The sequence below is a fragment of the Sipha flava genome, unplaced genomic scaffold (genome assembly GCF_003268045.1).
Source record: "Sipha flava isolate LNK unplaced genomic scaffold, YSA_version1 225_pilon_pilon, whole genome shotgun sequence".
Classification (NCBI taxonomy): Eukaryota; Metazoa; Arthropoda; class Insecta; order Hemiptera; family Aphididae; genus Sipha; species Sipha flava.
This window is the reverse complement of record NW_020272859.1, coordinates 73,835-96,296: the sequence shown is the minus strand read 5'-3', so window position 1 is coordinate 96,296 and position 22,462 is coordinate 73,835. Positions and strand designations below refer to the sequence as shown.

General features: G+C 25.8%; 1 protein-coding gene and 1 long non-coding RNA gene across 2 annotated transcripts; both read right to left on the bottom strand.

The window, feature by feature from the left end:
* Positions 1–1,190: 1,190 nt before the first annotated feature.
* LOC112683429 lies at positions 1,191–15,471 on the bottom strand. Its single transcript, XM_025554477.1, has 15 exons — positions 15,447–15,471; positions 12,602–12,610; positions 12,078–12,107; positions 11,094–11,141; positions 9,790–9,822; positions 9,646–9,681; positions 8,834–8,842; positions 8,158–8,187; positions 7,425–7,469; positions 5,493–5,504; positions 4,971–4,994; positions 4,761–4,808; positions 4,579–4,614; positions 4,038–4,100; positions 1,191–1,307 (listed from the first exon to the last, which is right to left on the bottom strand). The coding sequence occupies exons 4-15, from the start codon at positions 11,137–11,139 to the stop codon at positions 1,282–1,284; spliced, it is 408 nt and encodes a 135-aa protein (XP_025410262.1). The 5' UTR covers positions 11,140–11,141; positions 12,078–12,107; positions 12,602–12,610; positions 15,447–15,471; the 3' UTR covers positions 1,191–1,281.
* LOC112683430 lies at positions 15,466–22,349 on the bottom strand. Its single transcript, XR_003148590.1, has 6 exons — positions 22,324–22,349; positions 20,965–20,997; positions 20,134–20,151; positions 17,515–17,523; positions 15,566–15,595; positions 15,466–15,491 (listed from the first exon to the last, which is right to left on the bottom strand). It is a non-coding gene; the product is annotated as an uncharacterized LOC112683430 (long non-coding RNA).
* Between the last annotated feature and the right edge of the window lie 113 nt (positions 22,350–22,462).

The window sequence follows — 22,462 nt, the reverse complement described above, 5'->3', positions numbered from 1 at the left end:
TGAACGTTCAGTAAGTTTAAACTTTCTTCAGTTTCCGGATCATGGGTATGATTGTTTTTAATTTTGGTTAATTTCATTTTTGAACTATTGGTTTTGACATACGCACTACAGGTTTTTTTTTACACGACGCAAATTTATCTCCAGAAACCAGAGTTCTATTCACGTGATATTTAAAATAACGAAAAATTAAACAAATTTTTTGTTTACTTGAAACAGTTATATAAAATTCCATTTTATTATAGTAGTACTCACTATTCATGTACTCATACAACTGATTGATCATTTTTTTAATATAATCGTTATCGATTGAGATTTTACAATTTCGATTGGCACAACAACGACAAAATATTATTATCTTTATCAATTTGGATATTGGTTTCGATTAGCTTGGGAAACGATCAAATATTATTTTAGATTTTGTAGTTACACGCTAATATACTCGATAAATGGTAACGTTGCACGATTTTCACCTTATCTGAATCGGGGGCATATGGGCTATGATTTGGGGCGCAAATGGGCTAGGATAAATGGGTTCGGGCGCAAATAGGTTTCACCAAAATATAGATTATAGATCGCTGTAGTAAGTAAAAATTTAAATTTTATAAATGGTCTCCCCAGCCGTGGGGTTTGGACACGCTTATAATTGGTACCATATCGATCGTTATTGACGATAAACCGTTACCTGGGAAAAATAATAATTTCGCAAAAAATAAATTAATGTTCAGTTATCTTTATACGTTCAAATATAATATTAATGTATAGGGCACAATAGGTACTATTATTATTTGTTTAATTCAAAATAAATAGATCCTTAAGTACTTTAATTATCTTAATATATGAAGTTAAGTTAAAGATATGAAAAGCCAAGATTATGTCAATGAAGCAAATATGCGAGGAAAAAATATTGGAGTTCAAGTAAGAATTTATAAAGTCAACCCTTAACATTCATATGCTATTTATTGATAGAAGCTTAATATTTCTATAAATAAACAAGTTTTTAATCATAAATTTAGTTAATAATTTATTAACAATATTTTTAATAACAACCAGATAAAAATACAACAACAAGTTTAATAAGTGTATTAAATAATCATGAAATTATAATTTTCCTACAATATAATCTTTTAATAATATATTTAATTAATTGATTAACATTTATCAAAAATCTTATTTTTAAAATCAAGCAATGATAGTATTTTATTACTTAAATATATATTCTTATTCAATTATAACTATTTTGAACAACTGCTATTAGTTATAATTTAGGTTGATCCAAATACATCAAGAATCATCATGAAATGGTGGCACTAAATTACAGAAAAATAATTATTATATGTTTGAAAAATTACATAAAAATATAAATTATAATTTATAATAGTTTATAAGATTATATTCAATATAATGATATAGATCATTTTTCTGCAATAACTTTTTTTTAAATGTTTGAGTACAACAAATGTACAATTATACAATTATTGTATATGTAATGAGCGATGAAAATGATTTTAAAAAATTATTTACAGAATGAGTTCCATGTAAACCGTGACCGGATTCAGAGCCGGATTAATCTAGGTGTAAAAGGAGCATTTGCTCCAAGGCGGCAAATTTAGTGGAGCGGCATAGATAAAATTGCCCCAAAAAAAGGATATAAGATCGTCATTAATATAAGAAAAAAATTGCGATTTATCAATTTTATGCATAGAATCTGATATGGTTGAGGAAATTAAATGAGAAGAATTAACATAAAAACTTAAATTAAAATAAACTAATAAATCCATAAAAAAATGTATTTAAAGAAAAATAAATAATATTATTAAAAAAAATAATATATAATATATAGTTATATTGTTAGAGTTTTTTTTTTATTTGACGTAATATTAAAAATTACTTTAATTATATCTATATATTTTAAACCAATTTATTAATATTATAATTGTATTTTCCATTAGTTTAAAATAATTCTTTCCATAACTATTCTGTGACATTAAACATATACCTATTTATACTTTTTAGTTTAAGTAGATTAATTATTCTATTAGGTACCTATATTTTATTTTTTTAATTTATACATAGAAACCATTTTTTTTTTTTGTTTCACTTAAACTTTATTTCTTTGATAGGGAGGGGGCAAACATTATTTGCTCCAGGGCGGCATCGGTCCTTAATCCGGCACTGACCGGATTATATTCATGCATAAGCGTGCGCAGACATTACTGGCAGGGTAGTTATACATAATACCAGAGCCGCAACTACTATGGGGCAACCGAGGCAATGCCCTGGTTGCCCCTCACATAGGGGGCCCCTTGGCAAGGAACAGAAAAAAAACGAGTATTTTTAACCGAGTGAAACGGTATTTAATTTTTAATTCAATCATTGGGCATTTTTTTTTTGTATCTCTCACAGCTTACGAAAATACGCGCTCTGATAATAAATTAGTGTAAAATTGTTAACACGTTCCGATTAAACGTTAAAATATTATATGGTAATACAAAGTACAAATAAATAATGACTGTCGACCGAGTTATATTTTAATTGTGGTTAGTCTAACTACGCATATAGAATACACATAAACAAAATTCAGAAACTTTACGTAATTTGGTGGAAAAAATTATGGCTTCAATTATAAATGTATAATTTAGTAACGATTTTTTCATTGAATAAACTCTTATCTCTTAAGTTTTTTAAATAGGTACAACCACAGATTATACAACTTTATAAATACATTAGGTGGGAATAGTGTTCTGTATAAATTATTACTTACTAGTTATGAATTATACGATTCTTTTTGCTTAGTCTTCAGTCGAAAAGTGAAACAACAACAACAGCCAATACTCAAAATTAATATTTTATACTATAATGGGAGAAATACCATGTTTTGTTTAAATCCTGTGATTATCGCGACCAGTTCACTATGATGCCGTGCTGCACTGTCACACTGATAATCAACAATTATTATTCTTAATGAAATATCTATTTTAGTCATTGCACACTGAAATTCTAGAGATTATCATTAATTATAATTTATAAGTACTTTTTGTGTAAACGCTGTTACGCAAAAAAAAAAAAAATTGTTTATGACTAATTTGTATAGGTAACTCAATTTTTGTTAAATATTAATAACAATAATGTATAATTTGAAACTTAGCTTACTCTACCATAATTAACAACATCAATCAATGGATGTTATGGCCACCAAAAAGTTAAGGGTCTGGTGCAAAATAGTCCCAATTCCCCCTCTCGACGGCTCTGCCTGTGATTACGGCAAAAGCTGAGCGATATTTTTCAAAAAAGAAATTGATCAAGAACTATTTGCAAAGCACAATGGTACAAGAAAGACTGAGCAGCTGGTCATTATTATCAATTGAAAATCAGAGAGCGGGTAGAATTGATTTTAATAAAGTAATTAACAAATTCGCTTCAATGAAATCTAGGAAAAAAAGTATATTTATGAGTAAATTGATCAGTGATTTTCTATTACAAATGTTGATAAACTAATACTCAAATTACTCATGATTGTAATACATTTTTGTGACTTGTAATGAATAAATATAATATAATATGTTATATATATATATATATATATGAATCTTAGTTGAATTATTTTTAAGACTTCTGTACAGAAAATTATTGATAAAAAGGGCCCCTTCAGCCCAAGTTTCTGCATAATACATTAACATTTAATATTAATTAATAAGAAATTTGGATGGGGTAACTTCATTTAACTTAATAATTATATTCTTCCAATATTCTTATACATATACTTACCGTTTACAGATGTTTCGAAATGGTTTAAAATAATATGGTTATTTATTATAGTGATACTATTGAATATCTTGGTGAGGAATGGAAGGTTCACACATTAGTTAAGTGCCTACCTTGACTACCCCGTGCGCACGCTTATGTGTTCTTGGGATGTATAAATGTTTTTTTATTAGTAAGCGATATACAGAGGTAGGTACAGAAATAAAATTATTACATACCAACGTATTCCAATAAAAAATTAAAAATTCTCTAGGACACTTTAATTATAGATTTACCTGTTAATGATGCAAATGTTGAATGAAAATCAACACTATGACTAAGATCATTGGCATTTTTATCTAGAATAAATATAAGTAATATATCATTAGGAATGATGATATTTAATTTAGTTAATTACAAATAGTCTTTTACACTATTTTAATAATATTTTATATTTTATTTCATTGCAAAATTATATTTTGTCATTCGAAAAATAATTTAATATGAAACACAATTTTTTTTTATACTTAAATAATCTATTAACTATTTATGCATATTCAATAAAAAAACAAATTGATGTATTTAATAAACAAATTAACTGAAATATTCAATATTTATATGATTTAAAAACTGATAAAAATCAGAATAAAATATATAAATATAGCAATATAGAAATTATTAAAATATAAATAAATGATTTAAATCTATTAAGATACTCTTTTATCTATTTATTCGATTATTTTTCCGAATACAAAATGAAAATATTGCTTATAAGACTGGTTAACTGAAATATTATAAATTAGATACAATAGTAGTATATTATTTTTTATTACAAACCATATCTACACCATGCTAGTGGATCTAGTAAAGGAACTAAAATATGAAAATATAATGTAATAACGTAAATATAGATTTTAACTTTTATTTCATTCACTATATTATTACTGTTATTTTCACAAAAATTAGTAAATTATATAGTTTATATTAATATGTCATCAGAATAACTTAAACATACTTACACCAGAAAGCCATAATAAGGTGGTATTTATGATATTCCTTAATAAAAACTATAAAAACATATTTTATTATACCTATTTATTATTATATTTTAATTAATATAACTTTAATGTTTTTATTATTATTTTAATTATTTTTTAAAAGATATGGAAACTATAATATGATGTTTTGGATACTAGATATATTATTAAAATATTAAATATAAAGCTTACTGTTATCTTCAATAATTTTCTTTCCTAGAAAATTAACAATACTTTTAATAAATATATATTTGTGTTTCTGAATTGGATATCTTAGATTTCTTTCATTTTTTTCATTTTTTTCATTATAATGATTATAATAGTCTATTGTAGCAGTTTTTTTACCTTTTGTGGTATACGGACTAATATCTTTTATACTAAAATTTTTTTTTAAGGTGTTATTGCATGACTAAGTATAAGATTAAAAACTAAAAATCATTATAATGTATAATATGGAAGTATTTATTTTATTATTATAATGTATTAATTAATTCGTTTAATACTACATTAACACATTGGAGACGAAAGACTCGTTTGATAAGTTAGCAGATTTATATATCAGTGTATATTTTTCAAACCTCGGAAAATATTTATTCAAATTCATCAATGCTTTCATTTTACAATTCTTAATTAATTATTTAATTTTTAATTTACTTTTTTTAAGAATTATCATTATTATAACATTATAAACACACAACTAAAATTTATACTTACCTTTCAAAGGTACTAAAATAATAATAATAATATTTTATATTACCTATTACAAGTAGATGGTATATTAGTATGGAAAGTGAACAAGTATAATCAGAACTGCCCTTAAAATTTTAAGGTGTAGGGGGAAAAATCTTGGTGGAGCCCCATAATTTAAATGTTATCTACATTACATATTATACTATAAATTTATTTTGTTTATTTATTCTTGGAATACATATAATGTATTCAATTCCTCTAGAAGCATCGATAAAAGTTCGCTTTAGCTACACATCATGCTCCTACAACGGTAGAAAGAAGAACAAAATTTTGAATATTATGATGACCACCGTTACACTCATGATATAATATGGATGAGGTGGGAATCAATTATTGTAATCAATTATAGCCGATATTCAGTGTAGAAAATAATAATAAACTTTTATCGTATCGGATTTTGTCGTACAGCCTTGAATAATGATAATAATGATAAAACGAATACGGAGAGATGAACGGCCATAATATTACATCGATTTTATTAGGTATCTTCGTCATATATGTTACGGTTTCATTTATTTATTTTGTATGGCTTTACACAAGTCAACTTTTCTAACAATATTATAACAAAGCATAAAATTACAAGATAATAGTATTAATAACTGGAACATAAAATATAAAATAGTGGTTTAACTTAAATAGAATTATACTTAAAAATAAAGGAAGTGAGAAAATCACAAATATAGGATATAAGCGTCCTTAAGATCTACATAGGTATATGTCAAGGTTTATAAACCAATTTAATGCTTTTGGAGTTGCCGCATGTAAGCCTTCAAACCCTTGATTTAATTTTCTTTTCTGTCACTCCATCATGATGTGGTTCATGGTTTAATCCCCGTTACCAAAATTGCAGGCTGGGCTATCTTGGAACCCCCATTTGTATAAAAGAGTGCCACATTGGCCATGATCGGTTCGAAGCCTGTTTAATATAGACCAGGTGCTACGAGGAAGATGAATCCCTAGGACTCCTTTATTAGGGTCAGGTATTAGTTGCCGATTTTGTGCAGAGAAGCTAGCCCACTTTTGACGCCAATCTGCAGCACTATTATATCTTGAACTGATCAGTTTCCTGGTAGTCTTATCAGGTGGGCTTCTAGATTTTAATCTTTTTTTCCGGAGTTCGAAGTAGCATCTGATACAAGAGAGATCGTTTTAAGTCTTCAGTTTTCTCAACAGTTTTACAAGCGCTTCTTTTCTTCTTATATTTGGAAGTTTAATGTTTGCCAGTACTGGTACAGTGGCGTATATATAACTTTTGTATGGAGGGGGGATCAGTTGCAAACATAGTTATTTCTAATATCTATTGTAAATATTTTCCTAAAAAGTATAGGTTGGAATAATATTATTAAAGAATTTGCGGCACAGAAAGCTAAACAATAGTTGTAAATGTTTTATATTGAATAAATTTGTATTTAATTTTGCTTTACAGTTAAAAACAGCTTAAATCTGTACTACCATTTATGTGGTATGATACATAGCTTTCACTGTTCGAAATATTTTTTGTTCAAATTGTTTGTCACTCTATCAAATTATATTTTTGGTATGGTTAGGTTAAACTATTACAGTCCGAAATTTATTAGAACAGACCGGAGGTCTTGTCTTGGTCCACTCTAGTATACTATTTTTAATTTTTAGTTTGATCCTGTCTCTAAAATTACTGGCCGAGCAAAACACTACTGTGTTTGTAGACAAATTATATACGAGTATCTATAATATTTATCGAGTCCATTTGGAGTATTCTAAATAATCATATTATTTATTTTTTAAATCATTTCTAATGTAATGTAGATAAACAATTAGTGGCATGCGGGCCCTACGAAGTGTGATACCTGGGACATAGGCTCCGTTTGCCTTCCCCTTAAGGGCGGCCCCTAGTATAATATTCAAAATGTTTCTTACATAGAAGCTGATGTGTTACACAGAAATTGTTTAAAGCCGTTTCATCTAAAAATAAAATATAGTGTTATAATTTGTTTGCTTATAGGTTATATAAGTGTTAGATTGCTATACAGTACAATTTAAATTTTTCTATGATATCATTTATCTGACACGAACGATTATTTATATAAAATTATATAAATATTATTTATATGATATGTAACTGGTAAATTATCCCTTTTAAATTATAACTAGTAGTACTCATTGAGTACTTATGAAAGGCATTCGATACTGGCTTAAATTTTTCTATATGTTATAATCAGTGACATATTTACTTGTAGGTACTGAAGGACTTAACAAAAGGTTAACTTATGGGCACTCTTATTTTAAGAGTTCATATCTTCAATGTGTGAAAAATGTATCTATCTCATAAGAGGATATTTTATTTTATTACGCAAGTAATAATTAAATATTAATAACACTTATTTTCCAATAGTTCTATGAATATTATATTGACTGTCGTTTCACAGATCTTTATATGAAAAATCTATTAAAAATGAAATTATATCAAATACTAGGAATTTTTATCACTGATTTAGAAATTTCATTTCAGATTTTAAGTATCATTATGTTTTAATCATTCAGAATAGCGATTTTTCATAGGTCTTCAGACGGTAAACATGTGAATACGTTCCTGGTTATATTATGTACTGATATGTAATATAAATTAATTGGCTACGAATCAATTACTTACCATTTTCTATATAATATTTATTTAGTGATTCTGTAAAGCAATTCAAACATTAAAAATATATTTCGAAACACTTACTTAAGCTATGAAGATTTTAAGTCGAAATCGTTATGAATTTTTTTCTTTTTAGCTTCATGATAAACAATCTACATAAGCTCGCGGTCCAAAATTATCGAATCATTTTTTTCTGTATGTAATATAACTCGCGCTCGTTACAATATTAAATGCTCAGAAATGGTAAAGTTGATTTGCAATCGACGATCAAGCGTTTACATCCGTTAACAGTCAACCACAGAAGTTGTTATTAGCGTAGTGTTTTTGTTTTGATGATTACACGACTGTTGTGCATTATTGTGTATAGTTTGATTGTCTTTTTAGGGCACCCATGGATTAGTGTGGTGACATTGTCAAGTGGCGTTGATTTATTGTGATAATTTATTGTTGCTTTTGGGTGGATAAGTTGGTTACATCAGTGCGTATTGTCTTCCAACAACTATTCGTCGACTTCATTTATAATTGGATTAAAATTATAATTATAAGTGGTTTTTAATTAATATTTTTTTATAACAATTACATATTTTAGTATTTCAATTATTTTAATATATTTCGCGCTTAAATTTTAAATTATTAATTGAAACAAAAACTTATACTCATATAAATATTAAAACAGTAAACTCACCTTTACAATCTAAAATTAAAATAAAATTTCGAGAAATTAAAATACAAATTGTGTGCAATTTACGACAAATACTAGAAAATTAAAATAAAATAAACTCTGAAAGAAGCAAAAAAAATTGTTGATATAATGATGGAACAAATACAATCGTATTTAATGAAAAATCACTGAAAATAATTAAATTAAGTGCTTTATTTGAATCATTTAAATCTTTAAATACAATCACTGCAGAAGACATTGAAAATTTGTTTATACTTCCGTAATATTGAACTAACCAATGTTTGAATAGACTTAAATTAATTTATGTATATTCCAAATAGTTTGGTGGGAGAAATCGTAAAAAATGAGTGTCATATATTTATAAAACAAATATTAGGTATGCAAATTTGAAAAACTGTCTGAATGCTTAATGTGTATCCCAGTTTCAATGGCAATCATGAAGCTCTCTTTTAGTACGATGAAAGATAACTTAAGTTCGGAATGGAGTATTATTAATAATATTACTAAATGTCAATTATATTTTTATGAAGAATTAACCAAATTTTTTTTTTTTAAGGTTTTATGTATTTGTAAGTATCTATCTAATATCAAAACAATTTAAAAACGATATTTTACTCCCCTTCATTTTTTAATTCTATAGCATAGGTACCCCTTTGAAAGTTGATGATAACCCGTGGAATAGAAGGTCTGAAATATACACTTATTATAGATTAGCAAATTGGCTAATACTTCATGAGTAACATAAAAGGTCTTCAATTGCCTATTAACATCCCTATCACTATTTCATTCCTTCTTTATTTGTAAATAAAACTTACCTTTTATCGAGGAGTCCATGTATCTTTTTATATATACTAAAACAGAAATATTTGAAATCAATCTTTTTCACAAACTACGAGAGTTAAACGTGTTGCAAAACTGCAGAGGTAAAGTAATTTATAAAAGTATATTTTATTACAAACCTTCACAGAAATATTTTGTACCCTTGAAAGTACCTGAAATCAAAAATTTAATTGTCTTTAATGCTTATAACACTCGGCAGAACCATTAATACTACTTTAAAATTATCAAGTAAATTGTGTGAACAAAATTAAGTAATGAATTCTTTAAATTGAATTAAGTTCAAAATAATCAATCAACATGGTATTAGAGTTTTGTCAGTGTCGGTCTGGTCCATCCGGATACCCGGAAATTCTCGAGGGCCCTAAGATTTATTCTTAAATAAGGGCCCAACTAAAGACGGATCAACAGTTAGAGAACTGTGTTTTAAGCTATTTCAAGATACCACTTATTAGAGCTAAAAATGGATTATAAATGTATTCCTTGTAAGTTATAACAATGTATTATAACAATATGATCATATAATATTTATTTTCTAAGTTTATTTATAATTATCATTGTAAAAATGTATCTTATTTTATGGTATCTTCCATGGTGTCTAGCATAGAGATGCTTTATTTTACTATACAATTAACACGATTTTTATTGTAAAATGATCATAATCAAACAAAATATATTTTAAATTCAATGAAAACTATTTTAATTAATCAGATATATGAAATAATAACAAATAAATGTCACCTTTATTTATCTTGCAGAGTTCTCATACAAATTGATATGTCACACCACATCTATTGATCCTGGTGACTCGAGCGTGAAAAACGCCCGACAAGCCCAAAATCGATGTCATATATTGATATATATATATATATATATATATGAGAAATTTGCAACAAATCTCTTGCAAGTATTAATTTTTAGATTCGAAATAATGTTCTAAAGATAACTAGATTGAACCCAAGTTTTTAAGATAGAAAAAAAATTCAAATGATTCTTCATTTGGCCACTCCAGCAAAGAGTACGCGTATACTAGTTTCCTCAACGATTTCAGAAATATCCATATATACATATTCATCCCCTTGGCCCTCTAGTACATAAGCATACGAGTACACTATTTTAATCTTTCTTTTCGTATATAATTAACATTTCAATACAGTCCAATAATTTCTTGTTAGCAAAATCTGAATTTTAATTCAACATCAAAATTTTATGTATAAACAAAAAATAGTTTGTACATAGAAATAAACAAATTAATAAATGAATAAAAGCTTAGCTTAGAGTATTATTATACTTGTAAATTACGATCTGTTTATAAATAAAATTTATCGTCAGGTATATACAAAGTCAATAAAATTATGATTAATTATAATTATTGTAATATGTATACCGTCACTTATAAATTATTATTCGCAGTATTAGTACTTACTGAGTTGTATTTGATTTGTAAGATAGTTGTAGTATTTGCTTGCCATTTCTGTAATATTTTGAAATGTATAATTTTTGAATAATTTTATTATTTGAAAATTTTTTTCTAACATTTCAAATATTTTTAGAGTTATATAAAAATTAATGTTAATTTTTTTATAAAGCTAAGTAGTAAACATTAAAAGTAGTTCCAAGAGCTATTACTTAACTACATGAGCGTTATTTCAACTTTTGAAAGGGTGAGGCTACTGATTAAATTTCTTTTCACCGCTGGACTATTCGCCACCATTCATTTCGCTGCAACCGTTTCGCTACCGTTCATTTCGCCGCGATCGTTTATCTCCACTATCCTATTTTTTTTCGTATAACGTCAATAAAATAATTTTTGTTGGCCATAAAATTTTGAAAATTTGATACAATGTTTTTCACATATTCACTAATATTTTTTTATTGAAGTTATACGGAAAAAATAGGATAGCGGAGAAAAACGATCGCGGCGAAATGGTCGCAGCAAATAATCCGGCGGCGTGAGGATATCATCAAAATGAACTAGACCCATTTTTATAGTATTTATATCACGAAAACTGTTTTATAAGGATCATATATAGAAATATATCATATAGAAAAAATAAATTTTATAATGTTCGTATAATAACAATTCTCATAAACCGAGGAGGAATCAGTGTTTCCCAACTTTTAATAAACCGTGAATGTATATTTAAAAGAGAATATTATCTTATTTCAGAGTACAAAATAGTAAATGAAAATTTACTATTTACCGATTTTAGCATTTGATCATCGGACAAAGAATTGCCGAATTTTTAAAATTTTTTAGAGTGGGGCATTTGCCATAGTCTGCCCTCCCCCAAATGATGCCCCTGCTTAACTACTTAACTATAACGTATTTCAATAATTAAATATACTCATATATTGTACGAAAATAAAAAATTATTTAGTTTCGACATAACTTAAAATTAAGACTTACCAGAAAACTTGATTGGTTGTTTTCTGATTTCTAAACATTTAAAAACAATTTTTTGTTATATAAGATCATTATTAAAACATTTTAGATTTTGCACAGAACTTCTAAATTACATATCGCATATTATATTTTCTTTTTAGAATTGTTCATATTGTGGCAATATATCCAACTTGAAAATAATTTTAATTAAGAATATTTTTTAAATACTATTTTCGCCTTTTAAATATTATATTTTGTACTCTACTTCGAAATAAATAATGAATGTACAGTATGGGGCACAAGTCAGTAAAAATATACCATCAAATATTCGTGAAATCTAAAATACGTGTTTAAATTAAAAAATTCTAAAAAGGTTTAAGAAAATTTCAGATATTTATTACTCGTATTCTATAATTCATATACTCACTATTCGACTATGTACGTATGTTGTGTGTAATTTAAATAAATGAAAAATGCATATTTACCATCTAGAATTTCATTACTCGAAATTCTATAGATTTAATTTAATTTATAATGAGGTGGCTTACCCTCTGATTCTGTAATTTAATAAATATGATTATTAATTTCATGTAAAAATAATTAATTATAAAATAAAATAATATTTAGAGCACGAGTCATATACGGGTTGTATGTATGCAATATTCAGGGCTGGGCAGTATCTTAGATACTAGTATTTAAGATACGTATCTGAGATACAATTGTATCTTGTAACGAGATACATTATTTTAATGTATCTGGTATCGTGGATTTAAATACTCTTTTAACTTGTATCTAGTATCTTTTTATGATTAAAGATACTAGATGCGATCTATTGCTATGTAATAATAATTATAAATAATTTAGATTAAAATTTTTTACGTCGAAGGCAGTCACTCGATAAATGAATAATATATACAATATTTGCTCATAATAAAAGTTAAATAAAATTTAAATAAAGTTAAATATAATTTTTATTATGAGCAAATTTTGTAATCAGTAAGTTACATAAATCCAGTTTATCGGCAGAATGTTTTCTTAATTTTATCGCGCTAAACATTTATTTTTAACTGTGTGATTGTGCGGTGATCGGTTCATATTTTCTGTCTACACGGTGTATGTGTAATGTCGTCTGATTTTAAGTATCTATTACTAAAAACATGGATAATAATGTAATTATTAATATTCCAAAATCTTAAGATAAAACATTCTATACAATATTAAATTTTGATGAAATAATAATTGTGAATTTAAAATTGAAATAATTTATTATTATTATTTATTAATTATATATATATATATAATTATTTATAATTATTAATTGAAATAAGTCTCTTTAAAAGGTAACCAGGAATTTATTTTAAAACATGGGATATAACAAATAAAAAACTATTACTATAATACTACATATCATTTTTTTTAAATTTAAACATTTAATAGTTAATAAATAAACATAGTAATTTATAAATATATTTAAATTCTTTTTTATTGTACCCAATGTAAATGAATTAACAAATAAATAAATATTAATAAATGTATAAAGTATCTTGTATCTTGTATCAAGTATCTTTAAAAATATCGAAGTATCTTGTATCTTGTATTTAGATACGAACTATAGATGTACCTTGTATATTGTATTTAGATACTTTTTTTTAGTTATCTTGTCCAGCTGGCTATATTCAGAAGTTTTATTCAGTGCTGTCGCAAGAGGGGGGGAGCAACGGCTAACCATTTTGTCCCAGGCCCCAATCTAGCAAAATCTAAAGTATTGCTCTATGAAATATTAATACATTTAACTATATAAAATTAACTTTTTCTAAAAGTGTATAACAGTAGTATAGAATGGTTATTGCCAGAATGTGAAGAATGAAATAATTTTATGTAAATTTACATAAATATTCTTTATCGCAAGTATCGACGCGACAACATCCAAGTTCATATCTTCTATGACTATTTAAAAATAATCTAGGAATAAATTAAATTTGTACTAAATGTGGTAATTGATAATACATTGTTGAGAAGTTGTAATATGCCACATATATTAATATAAAAAAGAATAATATAACACGCAAAAATCTGATGATGTGTAATGTTTCATACATTACTAATAAAAATAATAATGAGCATGAGAATAAATATTTGTAGAGCTTCACATAATTAAAACGATAATAACTTATATATTGTTATAAACTAAGTTTATATAGTATAAATTCTCATGAAACTATCTTGTACACGTGCGAACGTATTTTCTACTAATTTGTTAACTATAATCACATTAATATTCACATTTAACTATAAAATAAGTAATAAAAATAGAGCTAAAAATGCATGAAAGTCACACTTGCACGGGGTTAGCTATAGAAGGCCATCCACCAACATATATAAGGGCTCCGGATCGGTACAATCCAGTCATTCAGTACGGAGAGAATATTATATTATATTGGTCATCGTCATAATTGTCACTTCATTAATTTTTCTAAGTATTAAAATAAATAGAAAAATTAATGAAGTGAATTAATGAATATACTTGTAAAGAATACTTTTTACGGTATTGTTGGTAAAGTATTAAAATAAATTACCAACAATACCGTAAAAAGTATTCTTTACAAGTATATTCATTGAATTTGTCCCACTCTAAATACTTAATAATTTAACATTATTGTGGCACCGTCGAGTAATCAACGACAGGCTATAAAGTTAAAAATGTAATTCATTGTATCGATGCATTTAAATGACCTTAATTGGTTGAGATTTGGAAAACTATACTAACCAACATTTTGCAAACTTGGAGTGTATTTTTTTATCATCATCGTTTATTATTGTGATGATTAAGGAATTCCCGAATTAATTTGATCCAAGTCCTAAAACTCTTTAGGAAGTATTTGGGTCTCTTAGATGAACCTAGTACAAGGCCTTCAAATACATTCTTATTAACCATTTTTTCCAATATTAGATAAAAGAACAACGGAGAGAGTGCATATATTTGTAATTCTAACCAATTAAGTTTATTTACACTATATTTTATACAATGTAAATTATACAAATATAATTTTTCTTAGTAAGAAAACGCGAAAAATTATATATAATAAATAACATGAGATAAATGTATATAATTAAGAGGATTATAAATTTCAATACTCTCGAAAAACCAAAAAAAAAAGAATGTTTAACATATAAATATTATATTGTTATTTAAGTCCATCCAAGTACAAAAAATAAGATACATTAAAAAAAAAGTGACTACAATGGTGACCAAAAAGGAAGTGTACTTCATATTTATACCTACGCCAATTTATTTTATTAATGCATTTTTAATAATTTAGAGAAATAACAACAAGCAAAAATAATCATTTAATAATTTGATCTTAAAAGAAAACATTAATTAATTTTACTCACCTTTCAAGTACTTTGCATAACAATAATTAATTAACCCTGTTTCATCTATAGTTAAATATATATAATTTATAGGTATATGTGTTATAAAAAAAATTGAAAATTATAATTTTACTACTTACTTAAGGAGAATTGAGCTTCTTTTAATAATCCTGTTAAGAAATTATATAAATATATTTATAAAAAAAAATGCTCCTGGCATGATCATCATGAGATATATAGAAGTATGGATTTAATGTCAAACAAAGAAGAGGAAAAAATTAACATTGAGGACGAATTCAAATTTTGTTTCCACAAAATGTTTGTAGATGATGTCCAACGTTGAAAGTGTTATTTATTTATTTATTTTTTTATTTTACGTTTTTTTTAAAATTATCGTCCACTTTAGACGTAATAAAAATATATAAATGTGAGCATAATCACAAAAAATATAGTAGCAAGGTTCTGGATAGGCAAACATTAATAACTGGGTTAAAAGAAAACACATGAAAATTTTTCTACACAACTTTCGAAGCTCATTAGATCCTAGTTGAAAAATTGTGATACACCTACAGTAAATACGAATGATTTGAAATTAATAAAAATTAACATTCATTATATACATTATGGCAGGGTTATATTAAAGGTTAATATATTGGAGGACAAAATAATTTTGAGCCCCTATGCATATTGATAAATAAATATGTAAGCAGGAGCGGATACACAGTTGGAGAACTGTGAGTCAGGCTATTTCAGGCCACTTATAAGGTCTGAAACTGAATTATAAGTATATACTTTGTTATAAAAAAACACACTATGGCAATATATGAGTTTTCAAGTTTATTCATAGTTATCATTGAAAAAATAAACATTTATTATATTTTGTGGAGTCTTACATGAGGTGCAGCATAAAAGTGATTTACTGTACTACACAATTAAACAAGTGACGTTATTTAGGGGAAGGGGTGGAAACTGGGGTATTCGGCCCAGTATGGTATAAACTTCAGCCAATTCACTTAAAAAATATGAGAAGTCTTCAAGAGGCCAATTTTATCAACAACTATTAACTGTGGGTCAGCTGACCTCCTGAACCCACTCCTAGATCCGCCCCTGTATATAAGTAACAATAAGAGAAAAAAAAAAATTCCACGCTTTACTCGGATAACTATCTCTTCGACTTTATATTTTTATCGAGTTCCAATTATTATTGAATAACCGTTACAATTATATATTTTCGATTTACAATTAAATTACATTATAATCTAATAAAATCAATGTTAATTTGGCTGCATCCGAATTGGGTCCCAAATTTAAAATTACTACTAAATTACTATTTATAATTGGGTCCCGAACTATTTTAGATATTACACTAGTTGGGTTCCTGATTTTTATAGATACTACATTAGTTGGCTCCCAGATTTTTTTAGGTACTACATTAGTTGGTTCAGAATTTTACAAAAATAAAAATTCATAGCTGAAAATATAACTAAAAAAATTGCAGGAACAATAAATCGATTAGATTTGTAAAATTAATGCCGTATACTTTTTTACCAACATAAAAGTAATTTTTAAAAAATATTATTTAATTTTTATTTATATTATATAATGGTTTTAACATTTTTAATATTATTACTAACACAATTCTAATAATTTATATTTTAATGAAAAAGAAACTAAAAAAAAAAAACACATTTTTAATCATACCTATTATCTAAATAGATCATAGACAGTTCTAAGTCTGTTAAAATGAAGGAAAATGTTTGTATAATGTAGTACTTATCAAAAAATATTTAGAAACTAGTGTAATACCTAAAATAATTCAGGGCCCAACTAGTGTTGTACCTATAAAAATCTGGGACCCAACTAGTACACTACATGCGATTAGTCCCTAATACTTGGGACCCAACTCGGATGCTCCGGTTAATGTAATATAATTTAAGTACCTACATCCTTAAATCATAATTTATATTTTTTACATGTAGTATATTATGCTAATATCTATTACAAACAATATTGTTCTTATCGTTGTTAAGACCTACTGGTATTAACTTTTAAATGAAATAATAAAAAACATTTATGAAAATGTACTTACCTAAACAATCTAAAAATTTAAAAAAAAAAAACCGAAATAATATATGTTTTTTCTTAAAAATTATATAGGAGTAGATCAATAAACAAATCAATTTTGCGCAACGCTTATGGGAAGAAATTATATATTGCATTATAGTATACTTCCCGATTGGTCTGAATAATAGTGTAGATAATGTGCCTCAAGTCAAGAACACTCGATTTTCAGCAAACACCCTTATTCGAATTCGGTGGCGGATTTAAGGAAAAAAACCCATACGACATACGATATAAAGAATTATGAATCGTCATAAATATTAATTCGTGACTTCCCTCTTAAAATACTATAAAACTAGATAGATGTTGAAACAAAATATATATATATATATATATATATATATACATATAAACATTTATTTAAATCGTCCAAACTGGATATATTATTTCTAAATAACCTTATCAAAATTGTCATTAAATTTATACAAAAAAAATTTATATTGTTTAACACAAAGTATCTTACTAATGTAATTCGGTAATTCAAATAATTGTACATTGTCTTCTGTCTTCAGCAAATATTTCAATAGTTGTGTCTAGATTTATTTTATTTGCCACTGATATTTCGATAAAAATATACTGAATTAATTTAAGGTTTTTCCACTTAAAGTGGCACAACGATGTTTTTTTTTTTTATTCTTTTTAAAGAACTCATTACTCACTGAGCACTTGCCGTACTAACAGGGAGTGTAAGAAATTATCTAAAAATACTGCTAAACTCTGTAAAACTGTCTATCAATGATAAATTTTAAGTTATTCAGTGGATTGTTGTTAATAAAATCGTTATTTTAAGAACTTTTTACTATTTTTACAAACTTGAAAACCTTATGTCCGATATTGCTAATTTGAGGGAAGAAAACAGAACTCTTAAAGATGAACTTGTTACGTTACGTAAACGTGTTGTTGATTCTCTTGACCAATCTACTAAAGTAACGACTATTGATTCAGAAGTAAAGTTATTTCGTGAAATTCAAGAGTGCACGGAAAAGTCAAAGAATATTTTGATTTTTGGTGTTAATGAGGATAATGATAAGGATGAGAATCCACCAATTACAGTAAAAACAGTCTGCCTAAACCAGACAACGTTTTTACAGTATCGAAAAGAATATTCAAAATCGTGGCCCATTTCTGTTCTATTTTAATTTTTATGTTGAAATGAAAATTAGTGAACTGAAGACTGGGTCTGGGACCCGGGGGTCTTTACGGGTAGGGGCCCAGGCAGCAAATTTCTATTTTTTTCTCGTTAAATCCGTCACTGTTCGAACTAGATTCTGAGGTTCAATCTATGGCCAATGTCCAATGAAAATTTTTTTTAATGCTATAAAGATGAAGATTTATGGTACATTGATTTAATAACTACAGATTATTGAGAGTAAGAAAGATTGAAGAAAATGCGTTTGGATTTATGGCCTCTCATCAATTTATCCTTATATTTTGAATGTTCTGAATTTCTAAGGAAATTTTTGTATTCGTCTATGACTTTGTAAATGTCTGCTACAGTATTTTATTTGTTGTTATTTAAAAGTTTTTTTTTTAAAAAATTACAAATATTTGATTGATTATCATACAGTCGAATCGAGATAACTCGAAGTTGAAGAAGGATAAAAATTCACTTAAAGATATGTATTATTCAAGGTATCTAATTAAATTATAGGAGAAGAATTTTCTGGAGGAATAAAATACAATTTGAGTTGTCAAGTTTTTCGAGTTATCGAGGTTTGAGTTATCGTAACTCGACTGTATAATATATTCAGAAAAATGTTTTTGTACTAATGTTTTTTTAAAGTGTTGTAACAGTTTACATTTGTGTCCTACATTTTTTATTTGTTCTTTCAAATCTATTTAGACCAAGAAACATTGTTGTCGACAAATGTGGCAAAGTTATCTCGTAAGTTAATATCACCGACAATATTTTAAAAACATAGTTAAATGTTTGTAAACAACTAAGTTAAAAACATGTTTTCCGATAGATTTTTCTTTGGTCTGGACGAGACTTAAGTCATAGTGTGAGAGAGTCTTTAGGGAAAATAAAAAAATAAAAATATGTTTACCTTGCAAAATCATATAAGAAAAAATACTAAGTTACCGCTTCTCTGAACTTAATAATTTTAGGAATCTAACAATTATTTTCTTGGATTAAGTGTATATAAAATGAAGACTCATTAGTAATAATTAGGGTTCGGGACTTATTGTAAAACAATTTATGGAAATATGCATATAAATATGCACTTAAAATAATCGAAATATACCCAAAAATATGCAACTGAATATTTTTTGAATGACAATTAAAAATTTTGATTTATTTATTTAAATTTAGATATTTTTTTTTAATTAGTATTTTTTGACAACAACAACACTATATACGCGTTATGAATTGAAACATATTTATATCTTACTTAGACTATTCTGCAATCATTACTAAACAATATGCAAATTCATAAAGTTCCGAACCCTAGTAATGATTAAATTAATGAATCGTTACATAAAACTATACTAAATACTATATTATAACTTATACGACTATTTTATTATACTATACTTATTTGCTCAGTAGACTATTTACTTTATGAAATAAAAACTTTATGCTTACATTTTATCTTGGGATCATCTGTATTAAATAAAAATAAAACAAAATATTCGTAAATATCTATAATATTATTATCAAGTAATTTAATTGAATTAACTTATGAGATTTCAGTTACAAAATCATTTGTTTTATTAATTATGTGTTAGTGATTTCACTAAGATTATCAATATTTTATAAAACGAAATAACATAATATTACGAGTATATGATTCGAGAATACTATCTGTGTAATATTTTATGTTCTTCGGTAACACTTAGGTCACTCTTACTTAAAATACATTGATACTTCAAATTAACATGAGTTGTTAACTCTTCTTAAATTTACTAGTATTTTTATGTTATCAATAAGAAAAAAATCCAAGAAACTTCTGATACTTTTTGAGTTATTAAATGTAGTAGTTTTCTAATAACTTCTATTTATCTTAGATTGACTACATGGTAACCCACTTACCCACTTGTAATACGAGTTGGAGTTAGTTCAGTTAAAATATTTAGAGAATTTTTTTTATAAAACATAGTTTCTCACTTTGAACGGGTTTAGATCAGTTTTTTTGGATCAGCTTTATAAATATATTTTAGATAGTGCGGGGCTGTAATATTAATACATACAAATAACCAATTTTGATACAATCCCTAGTTGAAATTCTAGATACTTGATTATGTGTAAATAATGTTTACTAAACAAATATTTATTGATTTTTAAAATGTAACATTCATTGTTAACTAATTATTAATCATACAGTAAATATCAATATACATTTTTTAAATTAAATATATATTTTTCTGTTAAGAAATACTAAATTTAGCATAGTATTATGGTTTTTTTTCATCTTACATATCGTGATTTGTGGATCTTCATTACTATTCCCTATAGCAAAAATTATAATTCATTAAACAATAGTTGTTGAGTTATAATGGTGTTTAATACGAGTATATATGTTGTAGGCATATAGTCAAATTATATTGACTATAGGAAACACAATATACTCGTACTATTATCTACGTCTATTACATCTAATTATTTATTACCTGTATATAATTATGATTGTATTTTTAAAACAATAGTAATAATGAACATGAAATTAAACATATTATTTCATATGCCAACGTATTTTACATATTAATAAATAATACATTGCTTTTTTATATATAAAATAGTAATAAACATACACACTATAACAAACATATACACTGTTTTCTCTTTTGTGGACAGGCACGTTAATAAGTGCTTATTTTATTTTGGGAAGGGGGATTAACTATCTTCGAAATTATTGGGACTTAAATAATGTACAATAAAATGGTATTTACTGTATATTTTATTTGTGGTTATAATAATACGATCTGTCGGGGGAGGGAGGCGATAATATCTATCATGTGCCTGCATTATAACTAATTTTACGCACCTACATAAATATTAAAAAAATTATAATGCACTCTCGAAGTCGAATAAACTGCAGTTGCATAGTTTTTAAAATTAAAAGTATTCTAATATGCATTTATTTCCTATTTAAGTTTTAACTATTTTTAAAAAAAATGATATTTCTACTTCTGAAAAACTGAAGATCTGAGTTTAGATTAGGGTTGATTTATATTTATTTGTATAAAACAATGAACAACAACAACGATACAACGATACAATCTAATACTTATAACATTTTAAACAATTACAAAGTACACCAAGAATTATGACTATCGTAAACAAGGAAATACGTATAGCATATGACTGTGTTTTTCAGGGTCAATGCAATTTTCATAATTTTCAAGTCAATTTTATAATAAGGCATTAAATTATACGTTTAACAAATAATATTACGAAATTGCATATGCCATGAAAATACCTTATTCCAATTATTAATAATCATCCAAATAATATTAATTTATCATTTATATAAGCACAATATTAACATACTTATAATTATATCTACCACATAGTTTAACCTTTATAAAAACTAATGTAGTAGTTTTACTTAACTATAATAAATCAAATAAAAAGAAAAAATTTTATTATTTTATTCCTTAAATATTATAGAAAATGTGTAATATTATTAAGTGATTTAAAATGCATAAAATGTATAACATTTACAAAAAAGCTTAATTATGTTTTAATTAAAATTTGGTACGTAGAATATAACTTATTATTAATGCGTAAACTAAAATAAATCTTTAAAAAAATATATAAATATTTATATATTACCTGAACGGATATCTTTAAAAATGATTAAGACTATTAAAGAAAGTCTCATTATAATATTTGTGGATAAAATCATATTGTTTTAAATACACAGAAAATGTTTTCAATTATTACTTAAGAACGGATAATAAAGATTTTCGAC